Raw genomic sequence first — 15,453 nt, forward strand, 5'->3', positions numbered from 1 at the left:
TTTTCTAAGAATGTTTTTGCTTTTCTTCTTTTAATTTGATTCCTTTCCAACTTATTCCAAATTTTTTTTTCTGACTTGACAACTAACCTTTTTTTAATTATTTAATTTGTGTTCTTTGAGGGATTAAATTCTTTGAAGAATTGAGTATGAATTGCCTTTTTTTAGGTTTTTTTTTGGTAAGGCAAATGGAATTAAGTGGCTTGCCCAAGGCCACACAGGTAGGTAATTATTAAGTGTTTGAGGTTGGATTTGGACTCAGGTACTCCTGACCTCAGGGCTGGTTCTCTATCCACTGCGCCACCTAACCATCCATGAATTGCCTTTTTTTATTCAGTTTCTGCCTTTTTTTAACTCCTTTTTCATTGTTCATTTTTTCCTCTTTTTCTTCACTTTGAGAAATATGAATTTATGAGGAAAGTATTATTGAATAGAAGCAGTGCCATATAGTAGAAATTACCATATCTTATTGGTATAGTCTTATTCTGTTCTTGCTTTACAAATGTTCTCAATGGATAAAGTAATGAGCCTAGTTCAGGAAGACCCTGGTTCAAATCCCATCTTAGATAGTTTTATCTCTGGGACTCTGTACAAGTCTCTTGACCTTTGTTTGCCTCAGTTTCCTAAATTGAAAAAAAATGAGGAAAATAATAGCACTTCCTCTCATTGCTGTTGAGAAGGTAAAATAAGACAATACTTATTAAACATTTAAAACAATATCTGGAACATAGGAGGTGCCTAATAAGTGTTTGTTCTCTTCCTACTTGCCTAGCTTTCTTTTAGAGAGATCGAGTCTACATTTTCTTTCTCTGACTTCTTTCTTCCCTTTAGTTGTCAGGGTCATATTTGTCTCATGGAAAGTGGGGAAGGATGATGTCTTTCCCTGATTCTACAAACAACTTCTGTAAAATTAGAGTTAAATATTTATTTTGTTATAAAAATTTCTAGTACTGACAAATTTCCTTATGACTTAATTTTGAATGTTTCTTGTGTATTAAATATTATCATTTTGCTATATTATAAACTCTTAAGGACAGAGACTCAATCAATGTCTAGCCCAGTAGACCTCATATAGTTGTTTACTAAATGTTTTTTGAGTCAAAATATTTGATTATAAAATTGCAAATATGTATTTAAACAGTTTATTTAAAGATTTAAACTTAATATTTTCTTTACAGTTTGGTGACACTTGAATTGCATAGCCATGTTTCGAAATAGTCTGAAGATGCTTCTTACGGGTGGGAAATCGAGCCGAAAAAACAGGTCCAGTGGTAAGTGATTACACATTTTTACTGTTTGCATAAAGCTATCAAAAGGAGTAAAGTTTTGCTTTAAATAATATGTTTATACCATGACAGTGTGTATTTGTTATTTCAATTTTAATATGCTACTTTAAAAAATGAAGGAAGGAAATAAACATTTATCAAAATCTTGATGTGTCAGGGATTGTTCTGAGGGCTTTACAAACTCTTCATTTAATCCTCACCTACAACAACCTAGTAGCCTTTGAAAGTAGAAAATTGCATATTTCCTTTGTGACAGTTTGTTATTATTTATGAGGTCTTAGTATTATTTTATAAGGTATCAGTAATATTAGAATAATGTACTAATATCATAGCATCAACAATAGTTATATTAGAAAGTAAAATTAAAAATGGTCATTACTATATTGGTTCTTGTTGCTATGCTTTATATAATAGGCATTTCTGAAAAATTGTGTGACAGTCACATTTTTGTCACTTATATTCTCTTGAAAATGCTGGTTTTGCAAATCCAGATTTTCATATAAAATGCATTAAATACTATACTATAAATAGCACTTTTAAAATACAGAAATATCTTACTCATTGAGGCAGTCACAACTTCAGCTTTTCAGAACTGAACTTAGATGTGGGACATTGAGCATCAAAAATAGATATCCAGAATACATGGACTCAGGCTTATGCATGTTGTTTATATGAAAGACTCTCATAAGTACCTGTTTGCTCTTATTTTAGAAATATTTTCCATAAACTTATTCTTCATTTTTTTAGCTTACAGAATATTAGAACCTCTCACATTTGAAAGCAGGAATGAGTGATATATAATCTAATGATGAGTATTAAGACCTAAATACTAAAAAGTAGGGTTGAACTCAAAAAGCATAGCAGTCTAGGGCCAGTCAGTGGAGGGGCAGCTATCATTATATTCCATGTTCATAATGAGGTCCTTGAGTAAATTACAAGGTTAAATTGTGTTCCATGTACATTACTTAGAAGATAAAGAAAAGATACAAAAATGTATCATCATCCTGATCCTCAGTATTTATTACTTAGGGTAGAGTTTCATATCACATGGATAATGTAGGCACTAAAAGGAGTAAACATTAGTTAGTTACCTCATATAGTAATTTTTTGGAGAATACCTACCTACTCTTATGATTCCTGTTAAATATTATTATTCTTAGTGTAATTTCAAAGTTTATTTGTTATAAAAATGTATTGTAAACTTGAAGATAAAAATGCATGGTTTCTGTGTATAGTAATGAAAATCATGCATGTGTTTGCAACTGAATTGGAATTTTTAGTGTATTGTAGCCCAGGAAATAAGGAATAATTTTGTCAGAGAGATATTTAGTATGTAAAACAGTGATCAGTACTTTTTAGGTCATCCTGAAAAATATATAAAACTATTTTAGCCTATGAAAATGTTAAAAGAAGATATAAGTGATACTTTATTTGGGCAGTGAAATAATAAGGAATAATATTAAGTCCCAATATTAGTACTTAAAAATCCAACTAGTTATATCATAACATAGTAGAATGCTAGATATTATCTTTTTTTTTTTAGTTTTTGCAGAGCAATGGGGTTAAGTGACTTGCCCAAGGTCACATGGCTAGGTAATTATTAAGTGTCTGAGGCCGGATTTGAACTCGGGTCCTCCTGACCCCAGGGCCAGTGCTCCATCCACTGCACCGCCTAGCTGCCCCTAGACATTATCTTTAAAAAATAAAATCAAGGGCGGCTAGGTGGCGTAGTAGATAGAGCACTGGCCTTGGAGTCAGGAGGACCCGAGTTCAAATTCGGCCTCAGACACTTAATAATTACCTAGCCGTGTGGCCTTGGGCAAGCCACTTAACCCCATTGCCTTGCAAAAACTAAAAAAAACTAAAATAAAAAATAAAATCAGCAACAAAAGACCTAGAACTTACTTTTTCCTTTGGAAATAAAGTTGATTTTACTTAAGTTTTTGTATTGAACTTTTTTATTCCTGTTATATAGCAAGCATGAAATCCCAATGTATATCAAGCACTTTGCAAACTTTGAAATATTTCGCTATTGCAATTAATAAAATGTGACCATGCCAACTTGACAACTATTTTAGTTCTAAAAATGATCTACCAGAACCCTTCCCATTGAATTCTTCTACAATACTTTTTATATTCTAGGATTTTTTATTTAAATTATATATATATATATATATATATATATATATATATATATATATATATATGTATGTATAAATATAAATGTGGCTAGTTCTTTAAAAAAAGGATAGTCTTCATTTTTGTTTTTTTCATATATTTTTCTCTACCTGAATTATATGTGTGCATACATTTGTGTATGGATGATATGGAAATTTTTTATAAAAGTTGTGCCTGCTAGTTCTAATGAAGTATTATAACTTCTATTATAACTATATTAGAGTCCAATATCAATCAATGAGAAAGAATTTAGTAAATGTCTTCTATATACCAGTCTCAGCCCTCCAGATACTTACATTAAAAGAGGCAAAATGTATACAATACAAAATAAAAATAATATTTTAGGGGGTCAATAGCAGCTGGGAGTCAAGATAGTGGCTAGGAAAGATAAGTAGGTAAAGTAAGCTGAACTTTAAAGGAAATTGCTGTGAAGAGGGTGAATTTCCAGGCATTGGGGTTAGACTATGAAAAGGCAGTAACAGAAGATGGAATGTTACACTTGAAGGACAATGAGAAAATAGTTTTGTCTTGACTATGATATGCATGAAAAGATATAATGTTTAATAAATTTGAAAGGGTTGATTGGACTATGATGTGAAGGGTTTTATTCTGAAGAATGAGTTTTTAACCTGGAGACTATGAACTTGTTTTAAGAATTTATTTTGACAACTGTATTTAGAATCATTGTTTTCTTTTGTAATCTTATATATTTTATTTGATATATTTAAAAACATTATTCTGAGAAGAGGTTGATATGTTTTAACAGACTGCTAAAGGTTCCATGGCACACAGAATATCTAGAGTCCTTATCCTAGAGGTACTATGGCTCTTTGAGTTTATTGAATAGATGAGAGAAATGACCAGATCTGTTCTTTAGGAATATCACTTTATCTGCTATTTGGAAGATAGAATGGAAAGGGGAGAAACTTCAGGCATGACAACAATTTAAAAACCTATTTAGTTCAGGAAAAAATGAGGAGAGCCTGAAATAAGGTATAACTGTCAGAGTGGAAAGAATGAAGGAGAATGAGGAGTCAAGAATAATGGTGTTGTTGAGCTGATTTGACTCTTCATGATCCCATTTTGGATTTTCTTGGCAAAGATACTGGATTGGCTTGCCATTTTCTTTTCCAGCTCTTTGATGAGATGAAGGACTGGAGAAAACTGGAGACAACTTGCCCAGGATCACATAGCTAAGTAAATATCTGAGGCTGGATTTGAACTCATAAAGAATAATACCACAGTCATGAACCTGTGTGATTGGAGGAATGGTAGTGCCCTTGACAGAAATAGGGAAAAAATAACAGTAGTTTGAGGGAGAAGAATTTTTAATAAAATTTTATATTTAAAAATGTTGTAATACTGGTATTTGGGATGTTGCTTTGTTTTAAAGCAGTAGGTATTGCTTTATGGTTGTCCCCACCTCCACTCCTACCGGTTTAGTATAGGATCCCAGACCAGTGTCCATTTGTTTTATTAGGTAGGGAGAATGAAAGTGTATCTGTGGGAGAGGGTGTTTTTTTTTTTTTAATAAGTTGGATCAGAGTGCCATTGTCTTTAAGATTAGAGTTTAGAGCAATGGTTTCCAAAATGGGAGCCAGGGCCTGATCTCAAAGAATCAAATGGCATATGATCAGTCAACCTCTGAAGGTTTGAGAGATAATATATCTTATCCTCCCTGAAATAGTGGACTTGCCTCCCAACACAACTACATCTGCCCTTATGTAACCTTACATTTTCTTCTCACCCTTCCCCTAAAGGCAGCTAGATGGCACAGTGGATAAAATGCTGGCTTTGTAGACAAGAGGATGGGGGTTCGAATCCAGCCTCAGGTATTTACTAACTGTGTGACCTTGGGCAAGTCACTTAACCTCACATCCTGTATACCTCACATCCAGTGCTATCTCCAGTCATCCTGATTCATATCAGGCGACTGGATACAGATGACTCTGGAGGAGAAAGTGAGGCTGGAGACTTAGCACAGTACCTTCTCACTCAAATCTAATTCATGTGTTTGTCGTGGCATCATCTACTTCGGGAATGAAGGACAAAATATTTAATTTTTCTCACCCCCTCCCAGTGCTTCTTCCTTATTGCTTACCATTCTGAAATCAGGCTGTCCTTTCCCACAGACAGTTAAACTCTAACAATTACTTGTGTAACCACTGCACAGGTACTATTGGGAGAAATCCCTTCCTCTACCCCAAATTGCCTGATCACACACATCTTCTTTTGTTTTATTTTCTTTTAAGGCAGTGACCTTTATTTTTTTTTTATTTTTTATTTTTGTAAGGCAATGGGGTTAAGTGGCTTGCCCAAAGCCACATGGCTAGGTAATTAAGTGTCTGAGGCCAGATTTGAACTCAGGTACTCCTGACTCCAGGGCCAGTGCTCTATCCACTGTGCCACCTAGCCGCCCCGAAGTGACCTTTAAATAATATTCCTTACTCTTTTTTATTTTGGGTGAGACATGAGTGAGTAGACTAAATATGCAGGCTTATATGGATCACAATTTTCAATTCATTTCTCATTATATTATCTCAAATCTAATCCCTTCCAAACTTCCCCTATTTCTAATATGAATACCACCATCCTTTTGATTGACCCAGATTCACAACTTCAATTTTTCTCTGAATCTAATCTCTCTTATTCCACATTTGCAATCATCTGCGAAATTTGTTTAGCCATAAATGATTTTTACATTTTAAAACACAATAAAACTTTATTTTAAAATGTATAAACCATACTTACCTCTGGATTATACAAAAATGGTTAGAGGGTTATATTGAGCTTTTGGTTTATAGCTGCTGAACCCTCAGAAAGCACTGGAGAAAAATATTAATAATGTAAATTATATATAAAAATGTATCTGTATATGCCCCAAGCCAATTATTAACTATTTACTAGTTTACTAGTTGCGAGTTACTCCTCACATCCATCCTTTTATCTCCAGATTCACATAACCACTATCCAAGTTCAGTGCCTCATCAATTCCTGGCTGGACCACTGCAATATACTCTTACTTGATCTCCTATTTTCAAGTCTTTTGTTTCTCCAATTCATTCTCTGCACAACCACCAAAATGATTTTCCTAAAGCATTGGTCTCATCATCATGTCATTATTCTACTTAGTAAATGCCAATGTTTCTCTTTTGATTCTAGGATTAAATATTATTCCATATTTATCTCATCCTTTTGAATTTCTGTTTTTGGGTGTCCATGATTATTAATTCCCATAATTATTCATCCAATTTCAATTGTACATACAATATGAATTATTATTTAAATGCTCAAACTTTTACTGATAGCGGGGGTAGATGGGGGGATGTGTGACCTATTAAGTTTGGGGAAGATTGATCTAGGACATTGGTGTCAAATAGAAATGGATCCTTAATTTGAGATGGAAGAGCCCCTTTTAATTTAGAACAGCCACTCTTCCTCTACTCTCAAGGTAAGAACTTGGTCTTAAAGGACTAGAGCTGACCTTTATTATGCTTTTCAAGTGTTGGAGGTAAAGTTCTATTTCTGTGATGTTCATTCTTGAGATTGCCTCTTGAGCATGCCTCAAAGGGTTCTGTTTCACACTTTTTTAAGAGGTCTTTTTTTCATTTGGAATCAAAAATGATATTCTGTCAGGGGTCTATAACTGGGCTTTGTTTTTTTTAAACATGTTAAATTTAGGTGATAATTAGACATGTATCTGGAAATATTCTAGTATACTAGAATTAAAGAACTGGAGATGGAATGTGATAGCAAAATGAAATGGTTTGAGGCTTTGATTTCAAAGCATATTACTGAGATGCTGTAATATGTAGTTAGACTTTAAAGTATGAATAAATGAGAGACCACTATTGAGGCAGAATCTTTTTTTAAATTTGTATCACAAACATAATCATTGTATAACTGAAAGAATATAAATAAAAGAAATCTTTAACAAATTCAATCTGTACCTGTATCTTTTTTTTAAAGATTTTATTTATTTTTAGTTTTACAGTTTTTCCCCTAATCTTACTTCCCTCCCCCCACCCCTCACAGAAGGCAATTTGTCAGTCTTTGCATTGTTTCCATGGTATACATTGATCTAAATTGAATGTGATGAGAGAGAAATCATATCCCCAAGGAAGAAACAAAGTACAAGAGATAGCAAGGTCAGACAACAAGATAATCAGTTTTTTTTTCCTAAATTAAAGGTAATAGTCCTTGGTCTTTGTTCAAATTCCACAGTTCTTTCTCTGGATACAGATGGTATTCTCCATTGCAGAGAGCCCCAAATTGTCTCTGATTGTTACACTGATGGAATGAGTGAGTCCATCAAGGTTGATCATTGCCCCTGTGTTGCTGTTAGGTCTTTCTGGTTCTGCTCATCTCATTCAGCATCACTTCATGCAAATCCCTCCAGGTTCCCTGAATTCCCATCTCTCCTGGTTTCTAATAGAATAATAGTGTTCCATGACTACATAAACCATAGTTGGCTAAACCATTCCCCAATTGAAGGACATTTACTTGATTTCCAATACTTTGCCACTACAAACAAGGCTGCTATGAATATTTCTGTACAAGTTATGTTTTTATCCTTTTTCATCATCTCTCTTCAGGGTATAGACCCAGTAGTGGTATTGCTGGATCAAAGGGTATGCACATTTTTGTTGCCTGTTGGGTGTATGTACCTGTATCTTTATGTATACCTGTATTGATAATGACTTTGATATTTGATGTCTTATGTCTAGCATTCCTCTGGACTATCTTTCATTTTCACTCAGAACTTGGTTGGATCTCCAGAGTGTTGGATATCAGATTCTAGGGGTTACCCTGTGTTTCTAGACTCCTAATGCTTGAACTCACAATTTCCCACCAATATATTTCAGTTAATAGTCAGCTAGTTGATATAATTAACTCTTCAGCAAAAGTTTTATTTTAGATGGAACTATAAAACATTAGGAACTATAAAACATTCACACTCTAATCCTGGGACATACTTTCCCACCAGATACTTTGTTTTTGAATTTTTTTGTTAATCTGCATCATGTTCTTTCTTACCCCGGAAACTTTTTTAGATAATTCAGCACCTCATTAAGCTTTGTGATTATATTACAGACTTTTTTTCTTAGTTGAAGGTCTGTCTGTCTGTCTGTCTGTCTCTCTCTCTCTCTCTGTCTCTCTCTCTCTCTCTCTCTCTGTCAGGAACTTGAGAGTAGGACATTGGTGGGCAGTTTGGGTTGAAGGGAGGAAAATAAAGAATCAGGTAATGGGAGACTTAGAGTTTTGACCAACATGGTGGGGAGTTCACAGTTATTGAGAGGTGTAGGTTATGACTGTGCATGACTTTTTTTAATCATTGAGGAACGAGTTCAGGTACTTTTACTGTTCACAAGGCTTTGAGCTCTGGATTGAGTTTTTTCAGACCACAGAGCTGTTCAGCCCAGGAAACAAGAACCATGAACTGAAGGAAGGAGAATGCATTGATACTTGATAAATTTGATCATTCTTTTTTCCTGAAAGGGAGGAATCTGGTGCTTGATGCTGAAAAGAGGATGATGATGATGATAATGATAGTTTTTGTAGGGCACCTATTATGTAGTACTAGGCTCTGTGCTAAACTTTGTAGATTTTATCCCATTTGATCCTTTCATCAGCCCTGGGAGGTAGGTGCTATTCCTCTCTTCATGTTACATTTGAGGAAACTGATGAAAATAGAGGTTAAGATGAGTAGCATAAGGTCACAGCTAATAAGTGTCTGAGGTGAGATTAGAATTGAGATCTTATGGACTCCAGGTCTGGCACTCAAATCCACTGTAGTAATTTTGGAGAGAGGAATTTTGGTTGAATAATGAATGATGGGGGCAGCTAGTTGGCACAGTGGATAGAATGCTAGGTATGGGGTTAGGAAGACTCATGAGTTCAAATATGACTTTAGAAACTTGATGCATTTTGTCCTTCCTTCTTGAACAATACCACAACATCAGAGAAGAAATACTATGGCAAGCACCTGAATTGGATTTGAGAGGGGGGTGCTGTGCTAAATCATCAGTCTCATTTTCTCCTTTGAATCCATCCTGCTTCAGTGGCCAGATATGAATCAGGACAAATGGAGATGGCCCTGACTTTGAGGCAATCAAGATTAAATGACTTGCACTAGGCATAGTTAGTAAGTTATAAGTATCTGAGGCTATATTCTAACTCCTGTTATCCTGACTTCATCCACTGTGCCACCTAGCTGCCCCACTGCAGGCAATTAATAGCTGTGTCACTCTAGGCAAGTCATTTAATTCTGTTTGCCTCAGTTCTTGATCTGTAAAATGAGCTGGAGAAAGAAATGGCAAACCATTTCAATATCTACCCAGAAAATCCTACATGGGATCGTGATGAATCAGATATAACTGAAAATGACTGAACAACCACAACTGAAAGGATTTTAGAGGGGCAGTCTGTTGGAGAAGATGTAATAGAATGGGATAACTTGTGAATATTGAAGCATTTGCTTTATCAGAATATGTTATTCCTCTTTTCTTCTGCTCAATACCACTGGTCTTCCTGAGCCTGTCCAATCCCTACCTTTTGAGGACAGAAGTCTTCAAATAACTTGTACTTTGCCAAATTTAAGGAAACATTTTTATATTAAGCTCCCAGAGCATATATATTCTGCTTCTTGATTCATTAAAACCTTCATGTATACTTGCCTTGTTCTGATTTGTTCATTCCAATAGTATCTCCTTCAGAAGAATTTCTTCTTAGGATATCTTTATTAGTGATGGAATCCCTATTCTGATTATATTGGAGCCCTTACTTTTTTACTTCTACTCATATTGGATTACCTGTTTCTTAGATACTTGATCTTATTCCTCCCCTTTTCTTGAAACCAGAAACATATTCTTATATATTCTAAATCCATTCCCTCTGTTTAGCCTTTCTCTTTATGATTACTTCCAATACAGCTTATCCTTATCCCCAGTGGAGGATAAGAATAGGACTCTGTCTTGCATCTGACAGCTAGGTGGCATTGTGGGTAAAGCACCTAACCTAGAATTTTTGGTTCAAAACTGGTTTCAAACATTTACTAGTATTATGACTCTGGACAAGTCTTTTAACCCTGTTGACTTCTGTTTCCCCATCTGTAAAATGAGCTGGAGAAGGAAATGGCAAACCACTATAGTATCTTTGTATTTTTTTATTTTTATTTTATTTTATTTATTTTTATTGTATATTATACTTATTTTTATTTTGTACAAATGATGTTTTTTCATACATTACTAAAATATTCTTGTTTAAGAGTGAACATAATACCCCCCTCAAAATATAGACCCTCATGAACAATAAAGTAAAGAGAAAAAAATTAAAATTAAAATTAAAAAAATACTAGTAGGGACAGCTAGATGTACAGTGGACAGAGCACCGGCCCTGGACTTAGGAGCACCGGCCCTGGACTCAGGAGCACCCGAATTCAAACCTGGCCCCAGACTCCCAATAATAACCCAGCTGGGTGACCCTGGCCAAGCCACCCCAACCCCATTTCCCTGCAAAAACCAAAACAATAAAATAATCATAATCATAATGATAAAAATGATAAAAAATGTGCTTCAATCTGTGTTCCAACACCACCAGCTCTGTCACCGGTGGATCACCTTCTTTAGAACAAGTACATCACAAAAGCTACTTCCATATTTTTCCACTGTTGCCAGTGCTGATCGCAATTCCCTCCATTTGTAATTCCCAACTACCATACACTATATTTTCTCTCTCCTTTCACTCTGTCCCTCTTCTTAAATGTGCTATAGGGCAGTTGCGTGGTGCAGCAGACTGATCACCAGCCTTGGGGCCGAGAGGCCCCAAGCCTACATACCACCCCTAAGGCCCAGCAACCACCTGGCCCTATGGTCCCGTACAATCCCAGCCTCTTGAAAGAAGTAAAAAAGAAAATGTGTTATATCTGACTACTCTCCCCCATGGTCTATCCTCTCCTCCATCACGCACTTCCTCCCCTTCCCCCATCCCCCTTCTCTTCTTCTTACTCTAGATGTGTATACCCCATTGAGCATATATGCTGTTTCCTCTCCTAGCCACCTCTGATGAGAGCGAAGGTTCCCTCACTCCCCCTCGCCTTCCCCCTTCCATATCATTGCAATAGGTCATTGTAATAAAAAAATCTTATTATATGAAATATCTTAACCTATTCCACTTCTCCTTTGTCTTACTTCCATTACATTTCCCTTTTAGCCATTGACTCCATTTTTACAATATATTATATCTTCAAATTCAGCTCTTTTTCTGTGCTTCATCTATAAAAGCTCCTTCTACCTGCTCTATTAAATGAGAAGTTTCATATGAATATTATCAGTATCATTTTTCTATGCAGGAATACATGTAGTTCATTGTCATTAAGTCTGTCATATTTTACCCTTCTCCTTCACTCTCTATGCCTCACCTGAGTCCTGTATTTGAAGATCAAACTTTCTGTTCAGCTTTGGCCATTTTAACAGGAACATTTGAAATTCCCCTGGTTCATTGAAAGTCCATCTTTTCCCTGGAAGAGGATGTTCAGTTTTGCTGGGTAGTTGATTCTCGGTTGCATTCTGAGCTTTTTTGCCTTCTGGAATATTATATTCCAAGCCCTACAGGCCCTTAATGTAGTTGCTGCTAAGTCCTGTGTGATCCTGACTGCAGCTCCATAAATTGCGTCCTTCTAGTTGCTTGTAATATTTTCTCTTTGACTTGCAGTTCCGGAACTTGGCTATAATATTCCTGGGGGTTGTTTTTTGTTTTTTTGGGGGTTTTTTTTGGATCTCTTTCCAGGGGAGCTTGGTGGATTTTTGCAATTTCTATTTTTACCCTCTGCTTCTAGGATATTAGGGCAATTTTTCTGTAGGAATTCTTTAAAAAAAATGATGTCAAGGCTCTTTTCCTGTGACTTTCAGGTATCCCAATAATTTTTAAATTATTTTTCCTGAATTTGTTTTCCAGATCAGTTGTTTTTTCAATGAGATGTTTCACATTTTCTTCTAATTTTTCATTCTCTTGGTTTTGAAGTATTGTGTCTTGACTTCTCATGAAGTCAGCAGTTTCCTTTAGCTCTGTTCTACATCTGGAGGATTTATTTTTCTCAGAGAGCTTTCTTATCTCTTTTTTCATCTGGTCAATTCGCTTTTTAAAGCATTCTTCTTCTCAATAACTTTTTGAACGGTTTTATTCATTTGATTTATGATGGTTTTGAACATGTTATTTTCTTCAGCATTTTTTGGATTTCCTTGACTAAGCTGCTGACTTCATTTTCATGTTTTTCCTGCATCTCATTTCTTTTCCCAATTTTTCTTCTATCTCCCTTACTTGATTTTTAAAATCTTTTTTGAGCTCTGTCATAGCCTGAGCCCAATTTCTGTTTTTCTTGGAGTCTTTAGATACAGGAGCTTGTACTTCCTCATCTTCAGATTGAGTATTTTGATCCTTCTTGGGATCATAATGAAATATTTCTCAATGGTGTTCCTCTTTTTTCTCTGTTTACTCATTTCCCCAGCCTGTGCCTGGTTTTGGGGTGCTTCTTGAGCTTTTGAATATTATTGGGACACCCCTATACAAGTATCTCAATGTGTGAGCTCTGTCTTCCCTCCTGGTCTGTGAATGACAAGCGCCCCCCTCTGCCACAGGGCTGAGGTTGGGGGGGGGCTATCTTCTATAGGGGGCCTAGACTGTGATCAGGATCTTAATGTGGTCAGAGCCCCAGAATCCTGTTTCAGGTACAGAAGACAAATTTCGGAAGTCACTCTCCATTCCCCTACCTTTGGTAGGCTGAGCACTCAAGGCTCAGTTACCTGGGGGCTCCTACTTACTGGCTCTGCCTGCTTCCCTTTCCTTGATTTGGGTTGCCATGGCCCCAGCTGCTTGCTGAATGCCCTGAGGGCTGGACTTCATGCCCTTTCTCTGGAAGAGGTCCCCCACACTGATCTTCCAAGTTGTACCTGGTGCTCCCCGGGGTGCAGATCAGGAAACTGCCCCCGCTACCATGAGGCATGGCTCCCAGGCACCCTGGGGCTGCCTCCAGGAGGCTGAAGTTCCTTCACTCTGGCAGGCCGCCCCTCCAACCACATGGAGCAGAGCCTTTCTGCTATTTTCCAGGTTACCTTGGGCTGGAGAACTGCCTCACTGGATCTTTCTGTGGGTTCTGTCTCTCAAAAATTTAGTTAGAGTCATTAGTTTATGACTTGGCTCCCTATAGTATCTTTGTAAAGCAAACCCCAAAGAATTAGACTGAAAAATGACTGAACAGTAGTCCTGCATCTATAAAATGGGACTGTAATAGGTCATCATGGAGCAAAGAATGAACTCTTAAGTCTCTTTCTTTGACCATTAATGCTAATTTTGAAAGACTGAAGTTCAAATGATTAGTTGAAAGGAATTGTTAAATGCAATAATGACAGCTCTGGGAAGACAGTTGCACAGTGGTTAGAATGAGAGAATTGGTGCCAGGTAGACTCAGGTTATTTAAACATTTCTTACTCCTCAGTAGTATCCTTGGGCAAATAATTTAACTTCTTTGAGTGTAAAATAGACTGTATATAGTACCTAATCTCACAGAATTATTGTGAGGCTCTATATAGGTAATGGATGCAACCCTCTCAACCATGCACTCCTTGCTTGTCCTTCTCCCTCTTCATTTAAAAACAAAATGCTGAAATTCTCTCTGCCAAAAACAGAGTATCTAATAATTTCTTGCCTGACTCAATGATAATTTAATTTTTCAAAAGGTAGAGTAACATTTTATTCTGGATCTGATTCTTACCATCATGGCATAACTGGTTCCTGGAGTGAGAATTATGATAACCTTGGAGGAAATTGACCGCTCCTTTACAAAAGTTAAGATAGAGAAAATCCAAAGTAAGGCATAGTTTGACATATATCTTAAATTTTAGATAATAGATTTCAAAGCAATCAGAGGAAGAATAGGATCTCCAGACTAAACTTCTATTGGGAAGTCAACTCAGGAGGTATAGGAAATTCTCAGGAATGGTACTCTCATACAGGAAAAAAAGTGGAAGTTAACTCAAGAGAACAATATGGATACACATCAACCAACTTAAGTTTTAAAAATACATAGAATAAGGAAGAGCATGAGACAGGAACAACAAAGGAAGATAGTCTTTAAAAATAATATTGCTATGTGTTAAAGCTTAGAAAGAGATGAGACTAGAGAAAAAGCTTACAGACAAGAAGTTTCTTTTAAAAGGTAAATTGGGAAAATGAGTAGAATCAAAGGGATAGGACTACTGCTTAATAAATTTAGTCTCCAAGCACTTAATTAAGTTTCTTCTATCTGCTAGGCTGCAGAACTGCAAAAGAGAAAAATGAAACATCAAGAAACTTTTATTTAAAAGGAAGCAATAAGCAAATATAAAGATAAATGAAAAAGCATATACGAAGTAGTTATGAGGTAACCTGATGAATGAAGCAGCAGTTAGGGCAGAGGTTCTTAACCTTGTTTTGTGTAGTAGATCTTTTTGACAATATAGTGTAACCTGTGGACCTTTTCTCAGAAAAATATTTTCAAATGTATAAAATATATAGGATTGCAAAGTAAATAAATTTTGATAGATACAAACACAAACACATACACATTTATTCACAGATTTTAATAACCTTTAAGCCAGGAAAAGAAGAAAAGGACTTATGAATGAATCACTTGAACTGAATCTCAAAGGAGAATAGAGATTCCGAATGGAGAAATTGAGAAAGGAGAATATTATATTCTAGGCCTACCTGGAGCACAGTTAGTACAAAAGCATGGAGATGGGAAATGAAGTGTCAGGTGAGGAATGGAGAGAAAACCATAATGGAGGCATTGTGGAGTGCATGGAAAAGAGAAATATGCATTAAGGCTGGAAACGTTAGTTGGGTCCAGTTTGTGGAAAGGTTTAATGGCCAACTGGACAATTTTCTCTTTTTTCCTAGAGGTAATAGGGAACATCTGGAGTTTATAGAATGGAGGTTTGAATTAGTTGAACCTGTA

General features: G+C 35.9%; 1 protein-coding gene across 4 annotated transcripts in view; it reads left to right on the forward strand.

Moving 5' to 3' along the window:
- The window catches only part of TANC2 (tetratricopeptide repeat, ankyrin repeat and coiled-coil containing 2), a 649,103-nt gene that overhangs the window by 52,006 nt on the left and 581,644 nt on the right, over positions 1-15,453 (forward strand). For all 4 annotated transcript variants that reach the window (XM_074224430.1, XM_074224434.1, XM_074224431.1 and 1 more), the window contains one exon: positions 1,176-1,268. In XM_074224430.1, coding sequence (XP_074080531.1) covers positions 1,202-1,268 — 67 coding nt within the window. In that variant the 5' untranslated portion in view covers positions 1,176-1,201. The remainder of the gene's footprint in view (positions 1-1,175; positions 1,269-15,453) is intronic.

The sequence above is a fragment of the Macrotis lagotis genome, chromosome 2 (assembly GCF_037893015.1).
Source record: "Macrotis lagotis isolate mMagLag1 chromosome 2, bilby.v1.9.chrom.fasta, whole genome shotgun sequence".
Classification (NCBI taxonomy): domain Eukaryota; kingdom Metazoa; phylum Chordata; class Mammalia; order Peramelemorphia; family Peramelidae; genus Macrotis; species Macrotis lagotis.